Below are 13,693 nucleotides of genomic sequence, written 5' to 3' on the forward strand. Positions count from 1 at the left end.
AGAACATTTATGGCCTCTGAACCTTCATCTTGTTAGGTTTTGGTTAGGACTGTAAGAAAACAACTTCCAATTGGTAAAGTATATATATGGTACTGCAGAACATAAGGACAGAAATGTCTGATAAATTATTTTTAAAAAGTTTGCAACTATATTTGTATTAGGCAAAGCACCTTCAAGAATTCATAACTGTTATCCATGCAGTATTGTTTCTTTTGGCTAAAACTCCTTGCTATCATTATTGTGTAATGTAAATATTAATATAATACACAAATACATCTATCACTTATGACTGTATATATTTCAAATATTAAAAACATAATTTTAACTATTTAATATACAGTTGTATATATTAATAATACTTGCAAATGTTTGAATTTAAAATCTGTAGTTTTTCTCTAGGGCCAAGCTCAATTAAGCTGACTTTGTAATAATGCCGCTTGGTGTGTGTGTGAAAGCCCTAATAAGCAGGCATATACATAGAATGAAGGCTACTGCTAAGCTTGTAAGCCGCCCTGAGTCTTCGGAGAAGGGCGGGATATAAATGGAATTAAAATAATAAATAATAAATAATTATTGTTTCTGTTGTTTCTAGGAAAATATAACACAGTGACAAATACACTAGTAACCACTGCAGAAAGGAGCTAGTAAAGTATTAAATGGTGCAACTGGACTTCAAAGGAGTAAAGTAATTTTACTTTGTTAATATTTGGATTTAATTTTATGAATGTATATATAATTTTAAATTTGTATATATATATATATACACTTTATAGATAATAATTTTAGAGGTGTTTTTTTTAAAAAATTGAATTTCTTTCATCCTCCCAAGTTAAGTCAGACAAAGTTACCGTGCTACGTCTCTGCATGTTACAGGACCTGGCCTTCCTTTTTAACATTATACCCAAAAGTCATCTTCTTTACAACCTTCAAGATTAGCTTTTATCAGGTACTCCACAGTTGTCCTTAAATTCAATTTACCCTATCATTTCCCAAATATACCAAAATTTTTGCATTAGCACCATATAAAAAGCTCTTATAATTCTTAAGTTTAAAAAATCATATTGGTCTGAAGATGAACAAGCATATATTTTTCTTCCTTCCTATGGATAAAGAGGTTACCAGGAATGGATCCAAACCAACATTCTGATTACATGTTTGTTATCTTAGAGCAATGCTGGGCAGTTTCCCCCAATATGGGCTCATATTTAACTAATTTTTCTTTGGCTCCAAAGGCTGCAGGAGACATGTTAGTGGCATGGCAAATTCTACCTACCATTTATTAACTCAAAGCCTTTTAAAAATATTTTTGAGGGGAAGGAGCTCTTCAAATAAATAAATTTATTAAACATACCAGAGAATTAAGCACACTTTAGTCTGAGCATTTTATAATGGAGGCAATCACACTACCAAAAGTTTGTCGTTTTGGTATTGTTTAAAAAAGTTTTTTATACAAGTCTATATATTCCCATGCTTCTTACTGAAGTTTATGCTGTGACTTTTCTTTAGCTTTGTTTAGAGAGTTTGCAAGTATACTTAAAATATGATAATCTTAAATGAGGAGTCTTAGAGAAGAGTCTTAGAAAAGAATCACCAGTCTTTGAAAGGAAATCTGGTGTACAGAAGGAAAGGCATGATCTAGTAAATAGCATGGAAAATTCCAAAAGGAACAATTCTTTCTATATGATTTAAAATAGTAACTGAGAAGCAGAGTTAGGGAGATGTGAAAGAAAACAGTGAAATCAACAAAATGTCTTGATTTCCAAAGCGGGACTAATTTCTAATACTAGCATATAAGCTAGTCCAAGCGCTTAACATGAAATGAACTCATTTATCAGCAAAGGAACAAATCAGGAGTAAGAGGACTGGTTCGAGTATATGTCTGATTCAGAATGCTGTCTCATAAAAAGAAGTTTCTATTTGCAATATTCCATCTTCTGCCCAGAACACTTCAGTATACTACAGCTTCACATTTTTCTGTAGACTAGTCTATAGTCTTCTACAGAGCACTATGTAGAAGAACATTCTTTTCCAATCACTAAAAATCAATTAATAAAAGGTGTATGAATGTGTTTTAGTTCAGACTGGCTGCAATATCATGTCTTAGGGTTCTGAGTTCTAGCAACTCAAAATAGAAATGTTAGAATACTGGCAAGATCTTTTTGGGATTCAGAAATATTGCTTCCAAACTATTAGATCAACAAAATAAGCTCTTCTATTCTATCTGTTCCTTTCAACAGACTACACACCACAGAGCTCTGTCCACATTGATCATTGAAATAGAAATAAAATGAGCAAGAATGAACTTTCACAGCTAGTGATCAATGGCTGCAGTGTTTTTTCACCTAGTTGATTATTCTCATATCATCCTATAGCTTCAACAATCTTTATACTATATCCCTTGCCAGCAAGTAAACTTTGTTACAATTGCAAGGTATCTGCAAATATGAGTCTACAATTGGACAAAAAGCTACTGTAAAAGCGCAAACATCACCTATCAGGAAGAACCCTGTGCGAAAGGGAAGGCCTGGCCCGATTTTTCAACAAGAGAGAAACAAACTTCATAAATATTGCTTTCTCATTCTTGTAAAAAAGAGCAGTCTGATTTAACTGTTATGGAAGAAAGAGAACTTTGTATTATACTTTTGAATGGAGATAAAACTGATAAGTTGCATGGACATGTAAATAGTTCTGGTTTCTTTTTAAATTGTTCAACTGTAAACTTTTGTAAACCTTTGGACCATAATTTTACCCTAAAATACATGTTTAACCTCTGAGGAGTATAGGGAGGGTGGAATCTTCAATATTTTCATTTTTAGGAAGAGTTTGGAAACATTATGAAACAGAAATGGGCTTAAAATTGTAACTTTATTATTTTTGCAAAACATCAAATCTTAGCAATGAAGATTTGATTTCTAAAATAGAAATGGAGTGTAACCACAGTCTGTGGACTGGCCATCTTGCTCCATTCCATTCCATTTTGATTGCCACTTAGTATAGTTTAGCTTCACTGGACCCTTATTTTATTTGGAGGCCAGAAATTGTGCCTTCTGGTTCCCTTCAACCCGCCCCCCCCTTTTTTCCCCCTTCAAACTGTGCTATCTTGGTAAAGATGTCAATACTTTCTCACTGTTTCTTACTAAATGATCTTGTTTTGGCCACAATCTGTTTGGCACTCTTTAGAAGTGATCCTGTTCAAAAAAGACCTACACTGAAAGCGTTTTTAAAATAACTTAAGCAAAAGGCATTTTCTATGCAGAAGCATTCTGCTATTTCCCTCTCCTTCAATATGTATAGCAGCATACCCATCCCAAACTGCCATCAGTAATTCTCATAAAAATCTTCTAAATAGCTGTATGGAAATATGGAGGATTACAGATGAGAAGAAAAATCTGTGCATGTTTCAGTCATATCAACGAAAATATTACTCTGAATATAAATAATTAGATTAGCAATTTGTAGGACTATTACATAATATAGTGTGATGGTTCTGTTTATTGCTTTTGAAAATAAATATACAGACCTCAGTGTTGAATATTCCCCGCCACACATACAAACACCACCATTTTTCAAACAGACTCACCTTAGTCCATGGATGTGCTTTAATCTGAGGAAATTTAAATTCTGTGTAGTTTGGATTCATTTCTCTAATTTGTTCTCTTGTGGGAGTTCCAAGGACCTGGAAAATAAAAAGGATGAAATATTAAACATTTCTTCAAGAAAGGGATCACTACCCTTAACACACAGTAAATCTACTGCAAAAATACAAATGTATAGATCTCTATCCAGGATGATATGCATTTTAGTTTCCTTGAGCCTGTGTGAAATATCAGAATTTTTTGGCGCAAAACAAAAGGCAAAACTGGTTTTCAAGGTAAACCAAACCAACTAACCAGTCAAACAAAGAAACAAAAAACACAGTAATCTTAAGTCATATTCAGACTTATACAGTACTGGTGAACTTTTAAGTTGCTATATGCGGATTCACAGACTTGGATTTTGTGCCTGCATAGAGCCTGTTCAAAAACTTTTATTGCTAACCGATTTTCTGACAGAAATCCTTCCATTGCCCATATCACATATGATAAGGAAAAAGGCAGAGAAAACATCCAGTCCCAAGTGGAATGTGTTGGAAAGGATATCTGGATGAAAGGTATTTTATCCCAATAAAGGTTAAGGAACAGTCGATCCTGGTGCAATCCATATAACTCTCCCTCTTGGCAAGCTAATATCATAGCTATTGAAAGTGTGGTATTTGCAAAGATGAATGTGAGCGTTAGCCACCAGTCTGAAAAGCTCTGACACTCGTATGAGATCATAAAAAATTAAGTTTTTAAATTTTAAACTGAACAACGGGGACAGTGAGATAATTGACACAGAACATTCCTGTCTCCGGCAATCTAAAAATTATAGGGTTATCAGTGCATGTAACATAGATATGCGTGTGGACAAATATACCAACCTTGCTGTCAAGCAAAATCAAGCTTTTAATATTGAGTGCCACACAAAGTGCACTAATCAAACAGGTGGTAAGAAAATTGGGGAACTCAGGCATCACACAGGTTATGTAGAAAGTAAACACAGGATTAGTCATAAAGGATTCAATTGTCTATACATCAACACACAGAGCATGAGCATCAAACAGGGTGAATTAGAAATTCAGGTAATGAGGGCAGATATGAAACCCATATATGGAACACACAGCTAGAGGGATTTAAATTATTTAAAAGAAACAGACCAAATAAAAGAGGAGGTGGAGTTGCTCTCTATATAAGAAATAACTACATCTCTACAGAAATAGAGCACAACAATGTTGAAAACTGTCTTGAATGCATTTGGGTCAATATAAAAGGTGGGGGGGGGAGAAATGACATTGCCATAGGTGTATACTATAAGCCACCCAACCAAACAGAGGTAATAGATGAACTTTTTGCTAGTCAGTTAACTAAGGTATGTAGGAAGCACATCACAATAGTAACCAGGACTTTAATTACCCTGACATCAACTGGTAGACAAACTCTGCACCAAGTGGAAGATCAAACAGATTCCTGACAAATCTAGCAGACAAGTTTGTCTCCCCAAAAGTAGAGAAGAGAACTAGGAGATCAGCCATATTGGACTTAATTCTCACTAACAGAGATGAAATGATAGAAGGTGTTGAAACCACAGGAACCTTGGGGGGGAGTGACCATGCAATATTGGAATTCAACATTATGCAAGCACAAGCAATAGAACACAGTCAAACTAGAGTCTTGGACTTTAAGAGAGCTAATTTCAACAAACTTAGAGAGCTTTGGAAGGATTCCATAGATGAGAATCCTCAAAGGGAAAACAACCCAAGAAGCTTGGAAAATTTTGAAAAGTGAGATTATAAAAGCCCAGTCTACCACAATACCAAAGAAGAAGAAAAATAACAGCTCTCAAAAGAAACCAGCATGGCTGCATAAAGAACACTCTGATAAATTGAAAGACAAAAAGGACAAGTATAAAAAAGTGCAAAGAGGGGCACATAACTAAGGCAGAATATCAGCAAATAGCCCAAGCCTGCAAAGATGAAGTGAGGAAAGCTAACGCTCAGAATGAATTAAGGCTTGCAACAAAAGTAAAAAAAAAAGCTTCTTTCAACATGTAAAACACAAGAAAAAAGTTAAGGAAATGATTGGTCCATTAGTGGGAGAAAGTGGCAAGAAGGTGACAAGCAACAGGGAGAAATCAGAATTACTCAACTCATTTTTTGCATCCGTATTTACACTAAGGTAAAAATAGTCCAACCTATCAAAAACAGTATTGTAAAAAACAGATTAGAAATACAAGTTAAGATAGGCAAGAAAATGATAAGTGAGCACCTGTCTACCCCAGATGAGTTCCAATCACCAGGACCAGATGGACTACACCCCAAGGTTCTGAAGGAACTTGCAGATGTGATCTCAGAACCACTGAACTATATCTTTCAAAGATCCTGGAGCACTGGGGAATTACCAGAGGACTGGAAAAGAACTGAAGTAGTTCCCATCTTTAAAAGGGGGGAGGAATGGATCCAGGAAACTACAGACCTATCAGCCTGACCTCAATACCTGGATAAATCTTGGAAAAGATAATCAAGCAATGAATCAGTGAACACCTAGAGGCAAAGTCTTTACCAAACCCAACATGAGTTTGTCAAAAACAGATCATGCCAGATAAATCTTATTGCATTCTTTGACCAGGTGACAAAATTAGTGGACCAGAGGAATGCTGTGGATATAATATAATATAGACCACAACCTACTACTTGATAAGATAGAAAAATGTGGGTTAGATTGCATCACCACCAGATGGATTCATAGCTGGCTGACCGGCCGTACTCAGCGTGTGGTCCTCAATGGAACTGCATCTACATGGAGGGAAGTATGTAGTGGGGTGCCCCAGGGCTCTGTTCTGGGCCTAGTGCTCTTCAACATCTTCATCAATGATTTGGACGAGGGGATAGATGGGGAACTCATCAAATTTGCAGATGACACCAAGCTGGCAGGAATAGCCAACACTCCAGAAGATAGGCTTAAGATACAGAAGGATCTTGACAGACTTGAACACTGGGCGCTATCTAACAAAATGAAATTCAATGGTGAAAAAGTAAGGTTCTACATTTAGGCAAGAAAAACCAAATACACAGGTATAGTACTATAGGTGGTATCTTGCTCAATAGCAGCAACTGTGAGAGGGATCTTGAAGTCCTAGTGGACAATCACTTAAATATGAGCCAGCGGTATGCTGCAGCTGCCGAAAAAGCCAACACAGTGCTAGGCTACATTAACAGAGGGATAGAATCAAGATCATGTGAAGTGTTAATACCACTTTACAATGCCTTGGTAAGACCACACTTGGAATACTGCATCCAGTTTTGGTCACCAAGATGTAAAAAAAAGATGTTGAGACTCTAGAAAGAGTACAGAGAAGAGCAACAAAGATGATCAGGGGACTGGAGGCTAAAACATATAAGGAATGGTTGCTGGAATTGGGTATGTCTAGTCTAATGAAGAGAAGGACGAGGGATGACATGATAGCAGTGTTCCAATATCTAGGGGCTGCCACGAAGAAGAGGGAGTCAAGCTATTCTCCAAAGCACCTAACAGCAAGATAAGAAGCAACAGATGGAAACTAACCAGAGAGAAGCAATCCAGAACTAAGATTATAGGAATCCCATCTAAATTACTCCTAAGGAAAAATAGGACTGAATCCTCCAAAGAAGATCTAGGCATTATATCTGCCTCTGATGGAGGAATATTAACTTAGGATGCTTCAAAATGTGAGGATAATCATGTAAGCCCGTTGTAATAGTGTAGCAACCCATAGGTTCTATGGCGACCATTAGATAGGAAAGAGGCATATTTGCAAAGATTATCTTCTGCAGAGGGGGATCAGTAGAAGACCATGCGGAAACCAAGACAATCTTGCCTGATGTCTGGAAATATATTTTGCCCCTGCATTGAGAAACATAGTTATTTCCCCCCAAAATGCAAATAAGACAATCTTGGGCTACTCCAGACATATTTCTTGATTCTTACTGCTGAGTCATGGGAACTGCCAGAATAAAAACTGAATGTAAACACCAATGCTATTATCTGCAGACTGAAAGTAGGGTGACCACTTCATGTATACCAATCAACCACAGCATTGCCTAATACATTCCAGTTTGACTTTGGAGGATGTCCTCAAATGCTTGAATTAAATTTTCAGTTTGTTGATCCGCTATGGTGGATTTAATATAAAACAACTACTTTGGATGTGAAGGAATGAAAGTATACTTTTCTGTAACATGAAGCATTTTTTTTCCTGCAAGATCTTGGAGAAGAGGAGCCAAAACAGTTGGGAGGCATGCTGTGATAATATTCTACAGATAAAATCTATCAGCATATACTTGCTGAATATATAATTGGGATTAAAAACATACAGTTAAAAACAGCAATATTCTTTTGAGATTGGAATCGTAATAAAATTATTAATAATAGAGATCTATTTTGATAAACAAGGTTATTGTAACAATTCAGATCCCCTGGTTTGAAGAAGCATTCAGGTTTTCATCAACTTTCTAAAAGCCAGAAGGGAAAGGGCAGATTACACTTTGGATAAATCAGAAAGGGGAGGGAAGCACTGAAAAATACATTTATTGGGCCCCTAACGGTGCCAATCATTAACTGAGGGGATATGTAGTAAGCCTGCCCTGCTAGAACATATATCAAGGGACAGGGAAGAAGATGGTCTCACAGATACCAGGCTCTGAACATGAAGGGTTTTAAAGATAATAAGCAACATTTGAACTTATTTGTTAAATGTATAGGCTACCCTGTGTCACCCATCTCACTATCCAGAGTGACCCAGGGTGACTTACAATAGCATTAAAGCATAAATATAAACATTGGAATTAACAAGTAAATAAAAATTTAAAACCAAGAGTACAGACAGGATGGGGCTTCACTTTTGTCTCTCACTCAATCAGCCACCATAGCACATCCCCATCAGGACCTCAAGCCAACTGAGAGAACCAGGTTTTAAGGTCCTTCCAGGAGGCCATAAGGGTGGAAGTGGATTTCACCTCTGGAGGCAAGATGTTCCAGAGGGTGGGGGACACGGCAGAGAAGGTTATTCTCCTTGGCCCCACTAGCAGAAATTCCTCATCCAATGCAGTCTGAAGAAGGCCTCTTCTACTGGTGTGAGTCGGGCAGGCCTAACCAAGAGTTTCATTTGGACCCAAAAGCAAACTGGCAAGCAATGCAATTCATGTAACAGCAGTGTTACATGCACCACCCTAGGAGCCTCCAGAACTGCCCACACTGCTGCAATCTGATGGGGCATGAGTGACTGAGTGTTGGGTTTCACGATCCAGGAAAGGGTGCAATTGATATACAACACAAAGTTGCATGAAAATTCTCCCAGCCACAATTGCCACCTGCAGGAGTCATGAATCCTGAATTGCACCCAGAAGCCAAATAGCAACCAGTCCAATTCTTGGAATAAATGTATTTCATAGGTACTTTAAGGAACACTCATCACATGAGCTACTACTAGACCAGCTGCAGCTTCTAAATATTGAGTAGAAACTGAAAGTGTGTAAAGCCTAGGGCACTTCCACTTGAGGTCTACACTCAACCACTACTATCTGAAACTGTCCTTTCAGCAAGGAAGAGACCCATAATATCGGTAGTCCTCAACTTAGGACCGCTCATTTAACAACTGTTCAAAGCTACGATGGCCTTGGGAAAAATGATTTATGACCTGTACTTGCACTTATGACCACACCATCCCCATGGATACTGGATTGCAATTCAGATGCATGACAACCATCGCACATTTACAACCAGTTCCAGTGTTCTGAGATCACATGATCATGATCTGTGGCTTTTTGGCAGGTTTCTGGCAAAAACACCAATTGGGGATGTTGGATTTGTTTAATGACAATGTGATCTGCTTAACAACAAGTTATTTGCTTAATGACCACCATAAAATTGTCATAAAATCATGTCCAACTCAACTCATGCAATGATTAAAACGGAAATTACAATCCCAACTGTGGTCATAAGGACTGCCTGTAATACAGGACCTTCCCCCAACCATTAGAGATGGCCAAGAAAGAGACCATGATTGATGGTATTGACAGTGCTGAGGTAAGAGGAACCGGAAGAGCCACCTTACTGCTAAGCTTGTCCTACCAGAGACCATCAGTAAGTGCAATCAATGTTGTTTCTGTCTGAAACCAGGATGTTCATTTTGTCCAGAGTTCTCTGTAGTTGTAGCCCAACCACTTTCTTCACAAACTTCTGCAAACTGGGGGGGAGGGGAGGGACAGAGACAGGCTGATAATTGTCCAATGGGTCAAACAATGGCTTTATAAGCAAGAGGCATATCACTGCCTCCTTCAAAGATAGGAGGAATATTACTTCTTTCAAAGATATATTTACCACCACCCCAACCCAGCTACCTGTCACCTCCATGGAGGCCTTCATCAACCAAGGATACAGGTCCACAGTACAAGTGTTTGGGCTGATACTGCAGAGGGCTTTTCTTTTTACATACGATCATGTGAAAAAGCAAGTACACCCTCTTTGAGTTCTATGGTTTTCCATATCAGATATAGTTAAAATCATCTGGACCGTAGCAGTTCATAAAAGTAGGTAAATACAACCTCAGAGGAACAACACATAACATATTATAACGTATCCTTGTTTACTGTACAAAAAGAAAGCCAAAATGGAGAAACCATGTGTGGAAAAACTAAATACACTTATGATTCAGTAGCTTGCAGAACCAACTTTAGCAGTAATAACTTGAAGTAATTATCAGTCTCTCACATTTGAGGAATTCTGGCCCACTCTTCTTTACAATACTGCTTCAGTTCATTGAAGTTTGTGAGATTTGTTTACACAAAGCTCTCTTGAGGTACCGCCACAGCATTTCATTTGGGCTGAGATCTGGACTTTGACTGGGCCATTGCAACATTGATTCTTTTTCAGGCATTCTGTTGTAGATTCACTGGCGTCCTTCGGATCATTGTCCTGTTACGTGACCCAATGTCAGCTAAGCTTTAGTTGTCGGACAGGTGACTTTACATTTGACTCTAGAATATTTTGGTATACAGAGGAGTTCATGGTCAATACAAGGTGCCCAGGTCCCATGGCTGCAAAACAAGCCCAAATCATCACCCCTCTACCACAGAGCTCGACATTTGGTATGAGATGTTTGGTTTTCACCAAACATGGTACTATGTACAGGAAGTCCTTGACTTATGACCACAATTGAGCCCAAAATTTCTGTTGCTAAGTGAGACATTTGTTAAGTGAATTTAGCCCCATTTTAATGACCTTTCTTGCCAATGTTGTTAAATGAATCACTGCAGTTATTGACTTAGTGACACGGTTGCTAAGTAAATTTAGTTTCACCATTGACTTTGCTTGTCAGAAGATTGCAAAACAAGGATTCTGGTTTGCACGCACAGCGCTTGCGGATGTGCAAGAACAGCTCGGGGCGACCACCGCAAGGAGGCCCTCCCTGTGATCACAGAAGGGCGGCAGCCCTCCACTCAAATCCAGAGCAGCTCCTTTGGCCCGAAGAAGAGATCGGCCATTAAGATGGCCGATCATTAAGCCATTCCCTGCCGAAAGCCCAAAGCACCATCTAGCACAACGAAGCAATCTGGAGGACCTGGGTGAGACCTTACCTCTTTTATTCCCCTAACTACTTTCCTGTGGGACTTTTCTGAAAATTTCCTCCCCCTATTTTGAAAGACCGGCGACTACATACTTGGGGAATAAATTTTAAAGCCTTAAAAGAAATCAAATGGCTAACCTAAAAAATTAAGCAACCTTATTTATTCCTATTAAAAAGCTTTTATTTTTGTGGGGATCTACCACCCTATTTTCTGCTTAAGCTGTGAATTAAGGGGAAAAATGGACTACCGGTAATTGAATAAAAGCTTCGTATTTGATGACATCTTGTGGTGAAACTTGGTATAGAAAGTAAACCTTTTTTTTTATTGTGAGAGCTGACTGAATAACAGAGCTGTCCTTGACATTATCTTCAAAGATAAGAATTGGGAACACCTGGCACTGAAAACAATCTTTAGGAATACTGGAGGTGGACAATCATTGACTCTTATTAAAAACAGCCTCCATGAAAGACCTATCTGTAAACATCAACGAAATGAAGGAATATATTCCACCACTTAACTACAAACTGATACTTGACACAATCTTGGCAATGACTGAGCAAATCAAATCCAAACTGCAAGATAAATCTAACAGCTTAAAGCTACCAAATCAAACTTTGACCTTAAATGATGAATCGACAATCCAAAAACAAACAGTAGAAATGGAAACTAACATTAAAATAGCAGACTCTAAAGTACAACAAATACAATTTACAGAGACCTTGAAGCCCAAACCTCGACTTCAACTATAAAACCTACAACTCAAAAAACAATAGTACCTGAAGAAAGCAACATCAAGAGGGAAGATATTAAAGGTCTTTAAATACAGTACGTTGAGGACCCAGCCAATCAAATGATAACCATAACACCAGTTACTACTTCCTACTTAAGCCAGATGGAATTGGAAGAAGAAAAAGACCAGACTGAACGAATAACAATTATATTACACCAAACATCGAAAATTGAGCTATTAAAGCAACACTTCAATGATTACAAAGGGGACACTTTTTTGGCAAAACTGATATTTGGATGGTCTCGCTGGATTCAAACAATGTGTGTAGGAAGAAAGGGAGACACATCTGAGAATTTAAAGGTGCAAATATGGTAGCCTGATTGGCACAAAAGGAAGGCAAGAGTTAGACTTAAAAAAATAGACTTGTCTTTTTCTTGTGATTTGTAAGGATAGAGCTTAAAAAATTTCTTTTAATGCGCTAAGGGGAATCTTATATTTTATATTTGATTTTATATTTAGGTTATATATTTTTAAGGGAAAACAAAATTAAGCTATTAGGACATAACTCTGAATTAATTATAGAATCTGGAATGATATAATAAGACATTATTTTAATAATTGATGAACTATTAAGATGACATAGAATATATTTGTTGTAATCATACAGATATTAACTCATTTTATATTTAACTTTTAGGTATCTAAGGGAAAGGAAAGTTGGCTATTAGAATTGATTTATATTATAGAATTTGGAAGGATATAACAAAAGATATTTTTCTAATAATTGGTGAACTATTAACATGACAAATAGAATTTACTTGTAAAAAATAAGAATGTATTGAAATGAACAATGTAAGTTCTGTAGACAGGATAATTACTTTTTAATGAAATAGGGAAATGTGGGTTACCCAAAAATTAAGCTTTCTTTTATATATCATAGGCTATTCTAGAATATACTACTGCAATTAGGTAAAACTTGAAAACAGGACATGGATATGTATAAGTGAAAATATACTGAAAATTCTTCTAATTGATTATGTTACAATTAGAAATGTATTAATTTGATTACGTTATAACTAAGGGAATCGGAGAGGAAATCTTTGTTGATGCAACTTGAGCTATTTACAAATAATTTGTTATTTGCTATTGTTTACTTCTGATTACCCAACCACCGTATTGCTTCACAAATACCTGAATGTAAAATTAAAAAATTAATAAAACGTGTACAAAAAGATTGCAAAACATGCTCATGTGATCATGGGATACTGCAACCATCATAAATGTGTTAGTTTCTAAGTGTCTGAATTTTGATCACATGGCCATGGGGATGCCGCAACAGTCATAGGTGTGAAAAATGTCATAAGTCACTTTTTCAGTGCCATTGTAACTTGAATGGTCCCCAAACAAACTGTTGTAAGTCAAGAACTTACCTGTATTATGGCCAAACATCTCCACTTTGGTCTCATGTGTCCAAAGGACAGTGTTCCAGAAGTCTTGTGATTTGTTCAGATGCAACTTTGCAAACCCAAGCCGTGCTGCCATGATCTTTTTACAGAGAAGAAGCTTTCTCCTGGCAACCCTTCCAAACAAACCATACTTGTTCACAATTGTACTGTGAACATTAACATTTAACATGCTAACTGAGGCCTGTAGAGTCTGAGATGTAAGTCTTGGATTTTTTTGTAATTTCTCTGAGCATTGCACCATCTGACTTTGGGATGAATTTGCTGGACCATACACTCCTGGGAAGATTGGCAACTGTCTTGAATGTTTTCCACTTGTAA

At 37.2% G+C, this 13,693-nt stretch overlaps 1 protein-coding gene across 7 annotated transcripts in view; it reads right to left on the reverse strand.

Moving 5' to 3' along the window:
* Positions 1-13,693, reverse strand: part of GSK3B (glycogen synthase kinase 3 beta) — a 174,677-nt gene that overhangs the window by 44,714 nt on the left and 116,270 nt on the right. For all 7 annotated transcript variants that reach the window (XR_014491719.1, XM_083356230.1, XM_083356229.1 and 4 more), the window contains one exon: positions 3,581-3,676. Coding sequence is in view for 6 of the 7 variants with exons in the window: in XM_083356230.1 (XP_083212356.1) it covers positions 3,581-3,676 (96 nt within the window). In the remaining variant the exon portion in view is untranslated. The remainder of the gene's footprint in view (positions 1-3,580; positions 3,677-13,693) is intronic.

Source organism: Vipera ursinii (genome assembly GCF_947247035.1).
Source record: "Vipera ursinii genome assembly, chromosome: 2".
NCBI lineage: Eukaryota > Metazoa > Chordata > Lepidosauria > Squamata > Viperidae > Vipera > Vipera ursinii.